The following is a 15,778-nucleotide window of genomic DNA, read 5'->3' as shown; positions in this document are numbered from 1 at the left end:
CAGCGGGGGGGGACGCCGCGAGGCACGCCGGGAGTTGTAGGCGCAGCGGCGGGGCTCTGTCGTTATTTCCGGTGTGTCCGCGGTCCGTTTCCGGCGCGATGGCGGGCGAGCGGGAGCGGGGCGCTGGCGGGCGGCGGGAGAAGGCGATGAACCGCTGGGTGCTGCAGTTCTATTTCCACCAGGCCGTGGCGGCCTACCGCGCCGGAAGGAACCGCGACTTCCGGCAACTGCGCGACGTCATGCAAGGTACGCCGGGACGGCGGGCGGGACGGCGGGAGGCCAGGCCAGGCCGCGACCACGCTGCCGGTCACACCGCCCGGTAACGGCCCCAGTTCTACCTCCCGGCAGCCGCCCCCGGTAACGGCTCCGGTCATCCCCCGGTAACGCCCCCTGGTAACGCCCCCCCCCCGTAACACACACACGCACACACACCGGTAACCCCCCCCCCCCCCCTCCCCTGCTAACACCTCCCGGTAACACCACCCCTCCCGGTAATCCCCCCTCCACCCCCCCATTAACTCTCCTCCGGTAATACCCCCCCGATAACAGCCCCCCCCCACCTCAATAACAGCCCCCCCGGTAACCTGTCTCCTCGGTAACACCTCGCGGTAACACCCCCCCTCGCGGTAACACCCCCCCCGTTAACTTTCCTCCGGTAACCCCCGCCCCCCCCCCCCCCGGTAACAGCCCCCCAGTGACCCCCCGCCCCCTGTCTCACCCCCCAGCGCTGCTGGTGCGGCCCCTGGACAAGCAGCCGCCCGTGGTGCAGCTGCTGCGTGTGATGCAGTTCCTGTCCCGCATCGAGGAAGGCGAGAACCTAGGTGGGTCGCTCGGCGCCAGGACGGGCTCTGCAGCACCCCTGGGAGCACCTCTGGCAGCCCGGCAGCCTCCCCTCCTCTGCCGTAGCTGTGATGTCGCTCAGACTGAGCGCGTCTGTGTCCATTCAACAATCTGTGCCTTTTCTCTAGAGTGCAGCTTCGACAGAGAGATGGATCTCACTCCCCTGGAGTCGGCAATGGGCATCCTGCAGCTGTTTCAGAAAGAATTCAGCATCCCTGAGAAGAAGGTGGAACCTGTCCAGAGAATGCTGAAGGAGGCTGTAAGACTTCTGGCTTGTTTAATAGGTTCTCTGCTCGCTCTTGGCTCAGTTGTGCTCTCAAACAAACGGCAGTAGGAGTTGGCAGCGCTAATGGACCAGGGTAGCAGTGAGTGGGTTGCAGACATGTCCTGGTGTCACGGCAGAGCTTGGTTCTTCGCGTGAGCCAGCACTAAGCTAAGACCCACGTGCCCTGGCTGATTATTACATGTGTTTTCCTAAAACTGGTTAATTGTATGGCTAAAGCAGTGTAACAGAGAAACTGATGCTTTTTCTTCCGCAGGCCGTTATCATTTGCATCAGGAACAGAGAGTTTGACAAAGCTTCATTAATTTTAAAGAGGCACATGGGGAAGGATCCCAGGATCCAGGTGAGCCCCCATCTGACTGTAAGGTGGGTGAGGACCTCAGGTACGTCCTACGGGATGTCACGGGGCTTCTGACTCCCGTTGCAGGCCTAAAAGGCTTCCCTGAGAAGCCAGCCTCTGGGGTAAATGAGAGTGGGGGGGGATGAAATGGAAGGGGTCCTCAAAAAGTGAATCCTCAGGCTGGGTCTCCTGGGCCTGCAGCCTGTTCCCAGACTCGTGGCAGTGTAAACGAGCGGGGCGCACAGGGTGGCCGAAGGGCTCTGATCTTTGCCCAGAGCCAAGCTCCCGAAGCTCTCATTTACCCCCCTGGTAACTGTGCAGAATGTTCTTGCCTTTTCTCTAGAAAAAGAAGGCAGAGTTGCAGGCCATCATCCGGGAGAAGAACCACGCTCATCCCACGATCAGAGACTTCTCCTACAAGGACTTCCAGCAGGACATGTTCCAGTTCATGAAGACCTACGTGGACAGCTCGGAGCCGGTGCTGGTGACGGTGCGTGTCTGCTCCTGCGGGGCGCTGCCGTGGGAGGGAGGTCGGGGGGAGCTGACGCTTCCTTTCCCGTGGGACAGGGAAATCCAGGGGCTGGGCCTGTCCCTGCCTTCACTGCAGTCGTGAGTTGCAGAGTTCAGACACTTGTTAACAATGGGTTAAACCCAAAGTACTGAACGCTGTCAGTTCCTACAAGGTTTATACAGCTGAGCTTGTTTTTCAAACCACGTTGCAGGCTCTAATTGGCAGACGTGAACTCTGTGCCTAGTGCCTAGCTGCAAGTAACGGCTTAAAATGCCTTAGGGAGAAGGTAAAAGCTGAATGGTGCTGTGGGGAGTCACTGTTGTAATGATTACCTGCTTTTTCCCTGTTGAAGATGATGAAGACTTTGAATTCAGAACGTGCTGAAGAACCAAAACACTCATTGGCAGCTCCTAGATCTGCGAGTGGGGCCAAGGACAAGGCAGCAGCTCCCAAGCCCGTAGGAATGGAACAGGAGCCGGCGGGAGCTCCAAAACCTGCAGAAACTGCAGAAGACATGGTGGTACCTCCCAGCCCTGCGGAGAGGGCAGAGGGCCCAGCAGGAGCTCTTGAGCCCATGGAAGCAAGCGGTTGCCCTGCAGCAGCTCCTGAGCACATAATAGCGGCGGTTAAGAACCTGGAAGACGTTTCAGAACGTATGGAAATATCCGAGCAGCCAGCGGCAGCAGCTCCAGAGCTTGCAGAAATGCCTTCCAGGGACTCAGAAAGGTGGGCAGAGAAATCTGGGGGGTGTTGGTGAGTGGGAGGGCTGGGAGTGCCCTCAGCAGACGTTAGCACCCTGGGGTCTGGGTGAGTTGTTGAGGGTCACAGCAGAGGAGAAAAGCCTGACGTCAGCGATGTCGGAGCCGTTGCGGTGAGACGTCTACAAGCTGCTCAGTTCTGTTTATTTTGTAGGCAGCCACCTGGAACTGTAACCACGTATGGGATTTCTGTTCTGAGAGAAGCTTTCAAGATCCTGTCAGACTCCCGGGACGCAGATGCTCTCTTCACCAAACTGGATGAAACAGACTTTTCTTTCCCCAAGCAACTGTCTCCTTCTGTATCCCACAGAAACAAGAGACGGAAGGAAGAGGAAAATCAAGATTCTGAGATCTCAGACCCTCCTGAGATTCCCCATAAGGTCAAACGCTTGACCATAAGTAAACTTGTCATGGATGACGACAGCCACAGCAACGAGTCGAGTGGAAGCCCAGACTCTTCCCAGGAGCCAGTTGTATCTTCTGCCTCTAAATCCGCTCAGAAATTGCCCAACCAGCATGAGTCTACCGAAAGTGCCAAGTACGGAGCCCGTCTCTTATGGTATAGCCTAATTGCACCCAGCATTCTGACTTGCAGCTGCCTTTAGTGAAGCGAACGGCAAAAACCTTTAATTCAGGATGCCCGTAGTGCCCATCCTTGCCCACTAGTGTATGTGGAGCTAGGTGAAGTAAGCTGTCCTTAGGGCTCTTTGTTTGTGTACTGGAGGTGAGAAACTCCCCCAGCTTCGCAGGCAGCGAGTCACTTGGTGCAGTCAGTGCTGGTGGCAATCCCGGCAGGCACAGCTGGGTCACCGCCCCCCCGAGAGCACAGCGCTGAGCTCGTGCTCTTTTTCCTGAAAGCTCTGCTGGATAAGAACCCCCTCGTTGCAGCTCTCCTCTTAGCTTGTAGCTGAAGCGACTGTGCTGTAGGTGGTAGGGGTGTTTGAGGGCTTTCATTTGTATGAGGGTTTCCTACAGAAAACAGCAAAGTACGCTTACTGGCAGAGGTCTGAAATTCATACTGCTAAGAGACTTCAGGAAAAAATGAGTATTTCCCTTGGCAAGCTGTGGAGAGGCGTAGCAGGGCTCAGGGCTTCCTGCTCCCGTTGCTGTTCTCTGGCTAGTCAGGGTGCGCAGCAGGCAGCGGTAACGCTCGGATCCCCAGCAGCAAAGCTGGGAGGCTTGCGTGGAGGTAGCTGGAAGTGCTCAGAAAGGAGAAACGCCTTCCCCTGGTCTTCTGGATGAAGAGTTCAGAACCTGAGGTTTGGCTTTGAAGGGAGAGCAGTGCAGATCGTGGTGTGCTGTGGAGCTTGGCCTCGCAGGCGGGCTGCCCTGCTCTGAGGCACAGGGGAGGAGTGGCTGCAGGCAGAGCTGCGGCGCGCGCTGGTGTGGCAGTGTGAGACCTCCCGTGCCCTGTGCTGCTCGGCACTGAGCTTGTCAGAGATGTCCCTGAGAGGAGATGACCCCACAGGCACCTCGTCCACGTCTAGGCTCATCTGGGAATTTCCACTTTCCCATTTCAAAGACTTGCAAGTGGCGGTGCTTTCTCTCTCCGTGTTTTTTTTTTGTTGTTGTTGTGGCTGGGTTTTGTTGGTTTGTTTTGGTACCCTGCAGCTCCCTAGGACAGGTCTTTATTTTGAGCCGTCGGTGGTGGCCTGGGCCGCGCGGTGTGAGCTTGCTTGCTGTGTTTGCCAACACCTGGTCGCTTGTTCTTGGAAACGCTGGTCACAGAGTACAGGCTGCTGCTCGTGGCTGGGTGTGTGGCGCGCGCCGCCTTTCTGCAGGGGCTCCTACCTCGTCCCCACGCCGAGGGGAGTGGAGGGGGCGCCTGCCTTGTTCCTTGCTTCCTGGGACGCTTCTCTGCCCTGCATGCTGACTGCGAGCTTGCCTGCTGTGCTGCTGCTGGCCCTGCACCCCGCCCCCAAACTGCTTCTGGTTGGTAGCTGACGTAAATGCTTGCCTGCTTTCAGGTCCGGCGAAGGAAAGTGGAGCAGTTTATACGCTGAAGAACAAAAGGACAGCTGGAGTGATGAGGACGAGCTCTTCTCAGATGCGGGTAGGTACAGAGCTGCTGTCACAGGTGCTAATTGAGGCTAATCCTGGCTTTGTGGCGTGTTGGTGGGGCTGTGCTACCCTCCGTGTGGGTTTTGAAACCAGAAATTGTAGGAGCCCAACAAAATGGCCAGATAGCCAACGCTGAGGCACTGGGTTTCTGCACCTCTTACCTGAAATGAGTGCCAGGAACGCATTCAGGTTTCAGACTAATAATGCTTAAACTATAGGGTGTAAATACTGGCAGTACAGCTTCTTCCCTGTTCGTGCTTTTACTGCCATGAAGTAAGGGTTAAGTTTACCTCTATCAGCCAGATTGGTTTTCCAGTCCAGTTACCTTTCCTCATAGATGCACAGTTCAGCTGGCACTGCTGGTGAGAAGGGGTGGGCTTGGTTCCAGGCCGCCTAATTCCAGCCTCAGCATATGGCGTGGCTGCATCCTGGATGGTTGCCCCTGTTCTTGACATATTGGCTAGTTCAAAACAAAGCAGATCTTACTGGGAGGCTTCCCATAAAGCAACTGGGGCTTGAAATGGGCTGCAGAGAAGTGAGGGACAAAGGAATTTGTTTTTATTGCCTGTCATGGGACGCTCTTATTGTAGGCTAACTGCAGAGTTCAGCAGTTAAGCCAAAGGCAGTCTCCTGGGAGCGTCTGTGCCCTGAGCTGTTGTGAAATGTAACCCTCCTGTCCTGTTTTCCAGCACAACTTGAGCAAAATGGCCACAACTCTGGAGTCAATGGTTCCAAGAAACAGGTAATGTGGAGCCCTTAAATCCTTCCTGTAAGGTCTGAAAAGAGAACGTGTCTTGACAGAGGAGCAAACTGTCAGTGATCTGCACTGCGTGTTGGTGAGGGGGCTCTGGTGCAGTTCAGCGCAGCAGGGCAAGCTGCTGTCCTGCTTCAAACCAAGCCCAGATTCGTGCTGAGGCTGGTGCTGCAGTGCCTGGGCTCTGTCAGCCTTGTGCAGATCTTCACGTCCCTCAAGCTGGTTTGAGTTTCAGTGCTAAAGCAGCCTGGTTTGGTAGCTGGCTAGAGCTGTGTGCCTCCCACGTGCCAGGCATCGGGTGTTGGAGCAAAGTCCCTTTTCCTTCCCGTGTGCCCCTCAGAAGTAGGCTCGCTGTGCCTGCTGTCACCTTCCAGGAGCTTCCAGGCCTTACCTGGAGGTGATGTCAGCTGGCTGCTGTGCTGCCTCACGCAGTGCAGCGCCTCGTTCCCCGTGACTGCTTTCTGCAGGTCTTGATTTGCCTCCCATACAGAAACCAGGGGACCTGCAGAGCCGAACTTGCAGTTCTAGCACTAAATCCATGCTGCTGTGAGGGAGTCATTCCTCGATTGTGTGATCAGCAGTAGGTTTGGGAAGCACAGCTATTGAGCTTGTGCTGGAGCTCGGTGATTCTCAGCTAGAAATGAGAGCACATCTGCAATGAGGCAATTTTTGGGTGTTGCATGTGCTGTCAGAACAGCTCTGCCCTTCTTCCATGTCCCTAGCACAGGTGATGAGGCACAGCTAACCCCTAGGAAGGAAATTCAGTGAAGTCCCAGCAAAATGCAGCTCCTTCCTGCAGCTGCATGTCACTCACAGAATGCTGCTTGCCTGCTCTTTTGTAGAAATGGACGGCGCAGGAAAGTGAGTGGATCAAAGCTGGAGTGAAGAAGTACGGAGAAGGGAGGTGGAAGTCCATCTGCCAGAAATACCCCTTCCAGAACCGCACGTCGGTGATGATCAAGGATCGCTGGCGGACCATGAAAAGGCTGGGGATGCTCTGAAGCTGGGGGCCACGGGATCTTCAGTGCAGAACTGGTTTTGGTTTTTTTTTTGGTTTTGTTTTGCTTTGAAAGATTGACCAGAGCAATAGCAGCAGTGAGGCTGCAGTGCTCTTCCTGATGCACAGCAGCTTTGGGATTTTGGCTTTTGGTACCAGAGACTGCTGCAGCAGATAGAACCATGTGTGGCAAGAACCGAAGAGTCTTGTTTCTTGAGTTGTAGGTAGCAGGTTTAGGTCTTCTGCGGCTGGTAGAACCTGCACAGCTTGACTGTGGGTGCTGGGACATGGCCTGTGTCGGGACTTCCTTCACCTGACAGCTGCAGCCTTTGCAGAATGAGTACCAGCCTGATGGGCTGCTGAAAGGAGTTCTCTGTTCAGATACTGTCAAGTGACAGGAGAATTTTATCAGTGGCTATTAGTGTTGTAATTTGTCTAACTGTTGGAATTTTGTTTTCGTCTCTCCCTTGTGGGAGAGGCAGCACAGCCCCAAAGCTTCTGGGCTGGGGAGCTGTAGGCAAGGTGAGTTACTGTTCTACTCACACAGCTCTTTGCTTTGTAAATGTCTAGTCTGCAAGCGAGAATCTCTCTGCTTCCTGAGGCGTTAACGACATCTTTTACAGTACTTTAAATGTTGATTTTTTCCATGTAAAACAGGCCAGTGTTTAATGACCTAGATCCTCTCTTACCGGCGTGTCTCCTTCCTGGTAACATCCTCCGTGTGCGGTTCCTGCACGCACGTGAGCTCTGAGCGCTGTTCCTTGCCGTCAGGGCCCTGGGCTGGAGTCCAGGTCTGAATGGTCTTCTGTAAAATAAAGTTCCTTTCCTGTTGAGTACCGGAGTCGCACTGTGTGAGCTTGTGCTGCCCCGAGGGGAGCGGGGCGGTTTGGGGCACCGGCTGCTCGCTGGGCCCTGGGTGTGCGCAGCCCCAGAAGTGGGGGGTTCCCAGTCTGCTTCCTGCGAGTGGAGCACCAGCAGCTGTGTGGGGTGGAACAGAGATGCCCTGAGGGTGCAAAGTGAGGCAGGGACATGAAGCATCACCTGGGCTGAGCTTCCCTTGAAGTCAAAGGGCAGAGGGGCAGGCGTGTCCTAAAAGCAACCCCTGCTGGCTCCGGGTGAAGCCTCAGTGAAACGGCAGCTCCAGAAGAGTTGGGGAAGCCCGGGGAAGCTTCTCACTCTTCTTGTTATTCTTCTGATTACCCTGTGCTGTTTTCTCGTAGCGCTGGAGCTTTTTCCTGCACTGCCAGCTGAGGTGCGGGCAGCTCTGCTGCCTGAAAGCCCAGCAGCTCTGCACGGACTTGTGAGGTGCCACAGGGATGGTGGCCGTGTGCCAGTGTGGCAGATGGAACCTGCGGCAGCTACGAGGTTGGCTCTGCAGAGATACAAAATCAGCACGGACTGAGCTGCGGGTGGCTTCGTGGCCATGTTCCTTTGGGGCTGGTGCTGGGTAGGTTTCTGTTTGGAAACACCTGCTTGTCCCTGCCCTTCGGCAGCTGCTGGCACGAGCTTCCCCCGTCAGCTGGTGGTGGCTGTGCGTTTCCCTGCCCTGCCGCTCCTGCAGATCCTTGTAGGGCTCACTCCAGGCTTGGTGAGAAGAAACGAGGACTGGGTGAGGAATTGAGCACTGGGTGAGGAATCGCCAGTGTGAGGAAGAGCTTCCAGCGTGCCCAGGAGGAAGAAGACAAGGCGGGGGCAGAGCATTTTCTCCATGTCCTCTCCCCTCCCCTGCTCTGGGCTCCTGCCCCAGGCAAACACCCGGAGTGCCAGAGGAGAGCAGTGGGGGAGCAGCGTGCCCTGCTCAGCTGCGCAGGGCTCTGGGTGCTCCTTGGAGTGAATCGTTTGTGCTGAAGCACCTCGCCCACAAGGACTGGGGCTCTGCAAGAGGTGCGAGGCTGGCTGGGGACAGGAGGAGCAGCGCCATGTGCCAGGAGCTGCTGCTGGTGACCGTGGTGCATCCTCGCAGCATCCCTCATCCTCAGCAGGAGGGTTCAGCCGGGTGAGCTCCGGCGTGGAAGCAGCAGCCTGACCCCGCCGTGCACGGGGAGCACCTCGAGGAGCGGAGCCTGCTCCGTGCTGCTGCCAGGTGACAGCGGGGAGCGAGCGGCAGCGCAGGCGCCGTTAATGATTACCCCCCAGGCTCCCTGCTCCTGCCCCGGCTGCAGGCAGCATGCTGCTGCTGCTGGCTCTCCTGCTGCTGCTGCTGGGCCCTGCCGGGTGCCCCAGGACCGAGCCCCTGAGCGGCTCCAGCGACGAGCCCCTGTTCCGTGGTGCGGATCGCTACGACTTCGCCGTCATCGTCCCCGCCGGCACCTCCGAGTGCTTCTGGCAGTTTGCACACCAGAGCGGCAACTTCTTCTTCAGCTACGAGGTGAGAGCTGCGGGATGGGCTCTGTGAGGCTGTAAGACTGCTAACGGGGTCGGGAACGGGGTGCCGGGTCAGTCCCACAGCCCCTCCACAGCCAGCAGCAGCTGGCGGGTCCTGTGGAGGGCACTTCTCCCCCTGCCCGCTCCTGCAGCCAGGCTGGCACCAGGGAGGAAGGGAGGGAGGACAGGGACCTTACCTCACAGGGTGATGGCCACGTGCCGGCTGAGCTCCAGATGTACTGGCCTCAGGGCAGGGGGGTGGTTTGTCCTGCGTGGGGAATGGCTGCTCTTACGGACTCAGACTTCTTTTTTTTGAGGCAGCTCTGTTCTCATTGTCAATTTTTTTTTCCCTCAAATACCTGCTCCAAACCCTAAGTAGGTGCAGAGCAAGCAGGTGCTGAGTGCTCCAGCTGTGGTGCCTGCGTACCCCGAGGGAGCTCAGGTTTACGAGCAGCTGGCTCTTCGGGAGCACTGCCCTTGCAGGAGACCTCGGCTTTCCTCGGAGTGCTGAAGGTCCCCGCACAGCCATATCTCCTTGCCCTGTGCTTGGTCTCCTTCCCACGATGGAAACTCCAGCCCTTTTATCTCCTGTTTACACTGCCCTGGCTGAAGGGGAGCGGGGCAGAGCCAGCACCCTGTGCCAGGCAGGGACTCAGCACGAGCCCAGCTCTGTCCCCAAACGTGTGCTCGCCCAGCCCAGAGCGCTGGCACCAGTGGCTGTGGGCAGCAGGAGCTGCGCCAGGAGCTGCTCTGTGGGGCTGATGGTGCGCGTGGAGCCTTGCTGGCAAACACCTGGGACCCACAGCAACCCTAGGGTTAAATTTCCCAGTGCCACGTCTTTGGCTTTTGTTTTTCTCGTCATTTTGTGTAGCTGGCAGCTCACACAGGCATTTTTGTTCCTTGCCTTGGGGCACAGCCGGCACCCTCATTTCCCCAGCGATGGCCCTGCTGGGCTCCTGCCCTGCTCACTCCACTCCCTGCTTCTCTGGGCACACAAACACCCTTAGGCAGCGCCCTGTGGGGTGAGGACGGGATCCCCACGGGGCAGGGCACTGTTTGCTATCCCCTGCCTGCAGGTCCAGCGGGCAACAGGCTTCGCCAACAGCAGGATCATCCTGGCCACAGCGAGCGACCCCAACGGCTTCCAGATCGGCGCTTCCCAGGACGCACGAGGACAGATCAACTTCCCCACCAGGGAGACAGGTCCCCACTGCTCTGGTCCCCCCCAGGGCTGACAGAGGGGCAGGGGGCTGCTGCCTGTGGTCTGGGGGCTGTGAGCTCCCCAAGCACCCTCCCTGCAGCGTTGGCTTGAAGCAGCTGCAGTTCTTTCCACCCAGGGAACAAAACCCCCCGCTTCTCCCTGCAGGTTTCTACCAGCTGTGCCTGGACAACCAGCACAACCACTTCGGCTTCATGCAGGTGTACCTCAACTTTGGGGTCTACTACGACAGCTTCAACGAGGAGAGGGAGCAGCCAGAAGAGAGGAGGCAGCTGAACGACACCTTGGAGGCCATCGGGGTAAGTGCCACTGCCAGCACAGAGTGCTGTGAAGCAGCACGTGGCAGGCAGACCCCAAACAGGCTGGAAATAGCACAGCCAGGCTGCCTGGGAGTGGAGGATCCCAGCGGTGCTCGGCTTTGGCCATTGGGATCCAGGTTGGGTGGTAGTGAGGGGGCTGGTTACGGGAGCCCCCTGCGGCAGCGCCTCCTCTCCCCTCCCGCTGCGCTGCCTGCAGGTCAGCATTCGCAAGCTGCAGCTCCACATCTTCCACATGTGGCGCTTCTACAACTTCGCCCGGATGAGGAAAGGGGCCGACTCCTTCCTGCTCGAGTCCAACTACCACTACGTCAACTGCTGGTCGATGGCGCAGAGCTGCGTCATCGTCCTCTCGGGGGTGCTGCAGCTTTACTTCTTGAAGCGTCTCTTCAACGTGCAGGGCTCCAGCAAGCCCAGGTGCTGACAGTGCCCGCAGCACCGGCACCGAGCTGCATCAGCCCCTCCTGCTGCGGGCAGAGCAGGGAGAGAGCCTGGATCCTGCGCTGGGGGGGGGAAGCAGAGCTCACCCAGCCTTACCTCAAATCACCTCTTAAATAAAATGAACGAAACACCCTTGGTATCTGTACAGCGGTTTGTTCTGTGTCTACCAGCCTTCAGGCAGTGCCTCAACCTGCCTTTTTTGGTGATAAACCCAATACAAAAAGGCTTCTAACATGTTTGCTACGGTGAGGAATGGGGGAGCACTGGCTGCTCTCCCTCTGTACCAGCTGGGGGTGAGCCCTGCCCTGCAGGCAGCTGCCTGCCCCCTTCCTTCATCCCTCCCGTAACAAAGCTATCAATTTATGACAGCTCAACCTGCATCAACCTGCAGCAGGGCTGCCCCTGCTCTGGCTCCATCTCCTTAGCCTCCCGCGGTGCTGTGCTGCTTGGGGCAGGCATCAAGGCTGAGAAGTGACATGAGACAATGCTTTGGGGAAGGAACAGGCTTTATGCAACCGCAGCACCAGCTCTGGTGCCTCCTCACACGCGTGGGCACAGCAGCCACCTCCTGCCCGGGGTGAGCTCCTGGCTGTGCCACACGCTGCTGCCACGCAGGGGGCAGGACGAGTCCGTGCTGCCCAGAAACGCTCCCGGCTCCCGAGTGCCCGCGCTCCCCTAGGTCAGCGTGTCCTCGCTCCGCACGTACTCCCCCACATCGGCCTGGTGGAACACCACGATCGCCATGGGGTCCACCTTCCGGCAGTCCTGCGTCGACTTGGCGGCTACCCCAAACCCCTGGGGAAGGAAAAAAGAGAGAGAAAAGGGTGGTTTCTGCAGCCTGGCTCCCGTGCCTGGCAGCAGGAGGCGCGGGGCTCACCAGCGGGACGTCAGCCATGGAGTACACCACCACGCCCTGGTACTGCGCCGTGTTCTCCGTGATGCGGCCCAGGCCCGACTTCAGCACGTGGTTGCCGTAGAGGAAGGACTGCTCGGAGCCGGGCTTCACCCACACCTTGTACTGCGAGAGAGGCACCGCACTGAGCACCGGGGGGGGGTGCTGAGGGGCCGAGCCGGCCAGGGGAGCGCGCCCCTACCTTGGCGTAGGGCGCGAGGAAATCCAGCGCCGTGACGTTGAGCCGGAACTTCTGCGTCTTGGTGAATTTACCAAAGCAGGTGCCCAGCGCCACCAGGCTGCCCCGGGGGATGCTGGCCGCCCCCTTCAGCAGCTTCTCGCTGCAGGGAGAGGGACACACGCGGGGCTGAGGGGGCGGCGAGGCGGCAGGGACGGGACGGACCCCCCCCCTGGCCGCGGCCCCCGGCTCACCTGACGTAGTAGACGCGGTCGCGGTGCAGGCGGAAGCAGTAGGTGCCGTCGGGGCGCTCCACCAGCAGCTGGATGTTCTCGCCAATGCTGCGGGGCGGGCAGCGTCCGTGGACACCGGCCCAGACCCGGTCCCGGTCCCGGTGTGCCCCCCAAGGATCCCCCCCCCAAGGCCCTCGCCCCCATCCCAGTGCCCTCCCCTGGTCCCGGTGCCCCAACCCCGGTGCCCCCCGGTACCCTCCCGGTGCCTCCCCCCCAGTAACCCCGTCCCAGTGCCCCCCTCCCCTCCCCCGGTAAGCCTCATCCTGGTGCCTCCCCTCCCCCGGTGCCCCTCCCCATCCCGGTGCCATCCCGGTAGCCCCCCCTCGGTTCTCCCCGGTGCTCCCCCCCCCCGGTACCCCCTCCCGGTGTCCCATCCGTCCCAGTGCCTCAACCCCCTCCGGTAACCCCCATCCCGGTGCCCCCCCCAGTACCTCCTGTCCCGGTACTCCCCACGGTGCGCCCCCCGCTCCCGGTACCCTCCCGGTCCCAGCACCCGTCCCCGTCCCGGTAACCCCCTCATTCCCGGTAGAACCCCTCAGTCCCGGTACCCCGCCCCGGTCCCGTTACCCCCGGTCCCGTTACCCCCGGTCCTGGTCCCGGTGCCCTCCCCGGTCCCGGTGCCCCCCGTCCCGTTCCCGGTGCCCCTCGTCCCGTTAGCCCCGTCCCGGTTCCGGTTCCCGCTCACTATCTCCCGAGCTTCTCGAACACCGCCCGTGTCTCCGCCTCGGTGAGCGGCCTCATCTCCCCGCGCGGCGCACGCGGGGCCGAGCCGGAAGCGGAACCGGCGGGGCCGGAAGCGGAACCGGCGGCGGCGGGCGACGCTCGGGGAAGGAAGCGATGGCGGCGGCGGCGGCGGCGGAGGAGGCTCGGCTGCTGGCCTGGCTGCGCGGCCCGGCGGCGGCGGGGCCCGGGGGGGCCGAGCTGTCCGCCTACGTGGCCGAGCTGGCGGCGCTGGGGCTGGCGGAGCTGGGCCGGGAGCCGGCGCGGCTGGCGGCGGAGCGGGCGCGGGTCGGGGCGGAGACGCGGCGCTTGGCCTTCGAGCACTACCGGGCCTTCATCCGCTCCGCCGAGTGCACCGGCCGCGCCGGCCGAGGCTTCGGCGGCATCGAGAGCCGCCTCGGCAGCCTGCTGGACCGCCTGCCCGCCCTGCAGGACGCCTGCCGGTGAGGCACCGGGGGGGCACCGGGGGGCACCGGGGGTCGGGGGAGGGATGGGGGGGGGCCTGGGCAGGGCTCTGAGCCCGCTCTGACCCCGTCCCGGCCCCGCAGGAATTTCGTGCGTGACGCCGAGGCCATCGCCTGCAGCCGGCGGATGAACAGCCTGACCCTGAACCGGCACACGGAGATCCTGGAGATCCTGGAGATCCCGCAGCTCATGGACACCTGCGTCCGCAACCGCTACTACGAGGAGGCGCTGGAGCTGGCCGCCTACGTGCGGCGGCTGGAGAAGAAGCACAGCAGCATCCCCGTCATCCAGGTACGCCCGCTCCCTGTGGCTGAGTTCCCTCTGAGCCTGCCCTGAGGATCCTGCTTTGGCAGGGGGGCTGCACCCGATGATCTGCCGAGGTCCCTTCCGACCCCCACAGCTCTGTGACTCTCTCCCTCCCCAGGGCATCGTGGCCGAGGTGCGCCAGTCCACGCAGCTGATGCTGACCGAGCTCATCCAGCAGCTCCGCACCAACATCCCGCTGCCCGCCTGCCTGCGGGTCATCGGCTACCTGCGCCGCATGGACGTCTTCACGGAGGCCGAGCTGCGCATCAAGTTCCTGCAGGCGCGGGACGCCTGGCTGCGCTCCATCCAGGCCTCCATCCCCGAGGACGACCCCTACTTCCACCTCACCAAGACGGTCGAGGCGTGCCGCGTCCACCTCTTCGACATCGTCACCCAGTATCGTGCCATCTTCTCCGATGAGGAGCCGCTCCTGGCCCCCGAGCAGCCCGCCCTCAATGAGGGGGCCATCTTCCACGGCTGGGTGCTGCAGAAGGTCTCGGAGTTCCTGCAGGTGCTGGAGCGCGACCTGCAGCGAGGGGTGGGCGGCCGCCTGGACTCGCTGCTGGGGCAGTGCATGTACTTCGGGCTCTCCTTCAGCAGGGTGGGGGCTGATTTCCGCGGGCAGCTGGCCCCCATCTTCCAGCGCGTCGCTGCCGCCACCTTCAGCAAGGCGGTGGAGGAGGCGGTGGAGAAGTTCCAGGAGGAGATGAATTCCTACACGCTCATCTCCGCCCCGGCCGTGCTGGGCAGCGCCGCGGCCGTGCCGGTGCCCACGGCCCAGCCGGGGACGCTGCAGCCGCCCATGGTGCTGCTGGACTTCCCGCCCCTCGCCTGCTTCCTCAACAGCCTCCTGGTCGCCTTCAACGACCTGCGGCTCTGCTGCCCCATCGCCCTGGCCCAGGACGTGGCCTCCTGCCTGCAGGACGCCCTCGGCAAGGTGAGGTGTGAGGTGCTGGGGCTCGGGGCTGTGCCCAGCTCCTGCTTTGTCTCAGCAGAGCAGCAGAAAGCGAGGGCGGTCTCTTTGTGCCCGAAATACTGCCCTTGTCCACGTGGTCGGGTCGCTGTGGAGGAGAAGCGGCTGTTTTCCTGTGGGGGTTTTCTGGGCTCTCAGAGATTAACAGGATTAACGGCTCTGTCTTCCTCCTTCAGGTGACCAAACTAATCCTGGCTTTCCACCGGGCAGAGGAGGCAGCGTTCAGCGGGCGCGAGCAGGAGCTCTTCGTGCAGTTCTGCACGGCGTTCCTGGAAGATCTGCTCCCCTACCTCAACCGCTGCCTCCAGCTTCTCTTCCCTCCGGCCCAGATCGCGCAGGCGCTGGGTAAGGCCCTGCTGGGGGAGGTGTCACGGCGGGGACACGGTGGCAGTGCCACAGGACCGTGCCCAGCCCCCTCTCTGTGTCCTGCAGGCATTCCCCCTGCCCAGCTGCAGCGCTTCGGCCGCCTGGGCTGTGTCGACGTGGCTGCCATCAGGGAGCTGCTGGCTCCTGTCCTGCCGGCACGGGAGGCAGAGCCGCTGCCGGGCGAGGAGGAGCCGGTGCTGCAGAGCCCTGTGCCCGCAGCAGCCCCGTGCCCACCGCAGGAGGAGGAGAAGGAGAAGAAGGAGGAGGAGGAGGAGGAGGAGGAGGAGGAGGGGGCTGTGCCGGGGGAGCCCCCAGCAGCACAGGGCCAGGAGGACCCCGCAGACCCCGTGGTGGGGGCTCTGCCACTGGATGCACCGCCAGCCGTGAGCTAGCGGGGAAGGGACAGCTGCACGGTGACACGGTGACACAGTGCCACGTCTGTCCCTGCGTGAGGCTGCCCCGGGGACAGCTGAAAAGGGACAGCGGGGGGGGCACAGCCCCGCTTGCTCCACGGGGATGCGTTTTGGGGTGCGTGCCCCCGGTCCCGCTGTGCCCCCGCAGCAATAAACCCGTGCCACCACTGCCGTGCCTGGGGCTGCTCCTGGTGCTCCGCGGGGCCGCGCCGCGTCCCCCGCCTCCTCTCGGTGCCTCCTCCCCGGTTCTCCCGGTGCCGCCCCCTCCCCGCCCCGCGCGTCACGTC

General features: G+C 61.2%; 4 protein-coding genes across 7 annotated transcripts; 3 read left to right on the top strand and 1 right to left on the bottom strand.

Annotated features, from left to right (window-relative positions):
* The first annotated feature begins 124 nt into the window (after positions 1–124).
* On the top strand, positions 125–7,381 carry TERF2 (telomeric repeat binding factor 2). Of its 4 annotated transcripts, none has more exons than XM_032195870.1 (10): positions 125–246; positions 726–821; positions 969–1,099; positions 1,380–1,466; positions 1,807–1,953; positions 2,327–2,700; positions 3,043–3,291; positions 4,700–4,785; positions 5,483–5,535; positions 6,390–7,381. In XM_032195870.1, the coding sequence occupies exons 1-10, from the start codon at positions 147–149 to the stop codon at positions 6,546–6,548; spliced, it is 1,482 nt and encodes a 493-aa protein (XP_032051761.1). In that variant the 5' UTR covers positions 125–146; the 3' UTR covers positions 6,549–7,381. The 4 variants fall into 4 exon arrangements, with proteins under 4 accessions (XP_032051761.1, XP_032051760.1, XP_032051763.1 ...); XM_032195869.1 differs by having other exon boundaries at positions 2,887–3,270; XM_032195872.1 differs by lacking the exon at positions 125–246 and adding an exon at positions 298–357 and having other exon boundaries at positions 2,887–3,291.
* A 1,330-nt stretch (positions 7,382–8,711) lies between these two features.
* On the top strand, positions 8,712–10,868 carry TMED6 (transmembrane p24 trafficking protein 6). The gene is made up of 4 exons (XM_032195365.1): positions 8,712–8,912; positions 9,985–10,111; positions 10,275–10,426; positions 10,644–10,868. The coding sequence occupies exons 1-4, from the start codon at positions 8,712–8,714 to the stop codon at positions 10,866–10,868; spliced, it is 705 nt and encodes a 234-aa protein (XP_032051256.1).
* A 514-nt stretch (positions 10,869–11,382) lies between these two features.
* On the bottom strand, positions 11,383–13,024 carry NIP7 (nucleolar pre-rRNA processing protein NIP7). The gene is made up of 5 exons (XM_032195633.1): positions 12,934–13,024; positions 12,210–12,296; positions 11,980–12,118; positions 11,763–11,903; positions 11,383–11,680 (listed from the first exon to the last, which is right to left on the bottom strand). The coding sequence occupies exons 1-5, from the start codon at positions 12,987–12,989 to the stop codon at positions 11,561–11,563; spliced, it is 543 nt and encodes a 180-aa protein (XP_032051524.1). The 5' UTR covers positions 12,990–13,024; the 3' UTR covers positions 11,383–11,560.
* Positions 13,025–13,085: 61 nt separating this feature from the next.
* On the top strand, positions 13,086–15,646 carry COG8 (component of oligomeric golgi complex 8). The gene is made up of 5 exons (XM_032195808.1): positions 13,086–13,411; positions 13,517–13,724; positions 13,858–14,676; positions 14,889–15,057; positions 15,145–15,646. Exons 1-5 carry the CDS (start codon positions 13,086–13,088, stop codon positions 15,468–15,470), a joined length of 1,848 nt encoding a protein of 615 aa, XP_032051699.1. The 3' UTR covers positions 15,471–15,646.
* The last annotated feature ends 132 nt before the right edge of the window (positions 15,647–15,778 follow it).

Source organism: Aythya fuligula, chromosome 12 (genome assembly GCF_009819795.1).
Source record: "Aythya fuligula isolate bAytFul2 chromosome 12, bAytFul2.pri, whole genome shotgun sequence".
Lineage (NCBI taxonomy): Eukaryota > Metazoa > Chordata > Aves > Anseriformes > Anatidae > Aythya > Aythya fuligula.
Note: the sequence above shows the minus strand (reverse complement) of the source record. Positions and strands in the feature narration are given on the sequence as shown.

Excerpts from the sequence above, each read along its gene's own strand:
- NIP7 (XM_032195633.1), bottom strand. The coding sequence starts at position 12,989 with ATGAGGCCGCTCACCGAGGCGGAGACACGGGCGGTGTTCGAGAAGCTC. Across the intron at positions 12,297-12,933 it reads TTCGAGAAGCTCGGGAGATA|CATTGGCGAGAACATCCAGC; the intron begins GTGAGCGGGAAC and ends CCCGCCCCGCAG. Across the intron at positions 12,119-12,209 it reads GACCGCGTCTACTACGTCAG|CGAGAAGCTGCTGAAGGGGG; the intron begins GTGAGCCGGGGG and ends CTCTCCCTGCAG.
- TERF2 (XM_032195869.1), top strand. The coding sequence starts at position 147 with ATGAACCGCTGGGTGCTGCAGTTCTATTTCCACCAGGCCGTGGCGGCC. Across the intron at positions 1,954-2,326 it reads CGGAGCCGGTGCTGGTGACG|ATGATGAAGACTTTGAATTC; the intron begins GTGCGTGTCTGC and ends TCCCTGTTGAAG. Across the intron at positions 2,701-2,886 it reads CCTTCCAGGGACTCAGAAAG|GCAGCCACCTGGAACTGTAA; the intron begins GTGGGCAGAGAA and ends TTTATTTTGTAG.
- TMED6 (XM_032195365.1), top strand. The coding sequence starts at position 8,712 with ATGCTGCTGCTGCTGGCTCTCCTGCTGCTGCTGCTGGGCCCTGCCGGG. Across the intron at positions 8,913-9,984 it reads ACTTCTTCTTCAGCTACGAG|GTCCAGCGGGCAACAGGCTT; the intron begins GTGAGAGCTGCG and ends CCCTGCCTGCAG. Across the intron at positions 10,427-10,643 it reads ACACCTTGGAGGCCATCGGG|GTCAGCATTCGCAAGCTGCA; the intron begins GTAAGTGCCACT and ends CGCTGCCTGCAG.
- COG8 (XM_032195808.1), top strand. The coding sequence starts at position 13,086 with ATGGCGGCGGCGGCGGCGGCGGAGGAGGCTCGGCTGCTGGCCTGGCTG. Across the intron at positions 13,725-13,857 it reads GCAGCATCCCCGTCATCCAG|GGCATCGTGGCCGAGGTGCG; the intron begins GTACGCCCGCTC and ends CTCCCTCCCCAG. Across the intron at positions 15,058-15,144 it reads CCAGATCGCGCAGGCGCTGG|GCATTCCCCCTGCCCAGCTG; the intron begins GTAAGGCCCTGC and ends TGTGTCCTGCAG.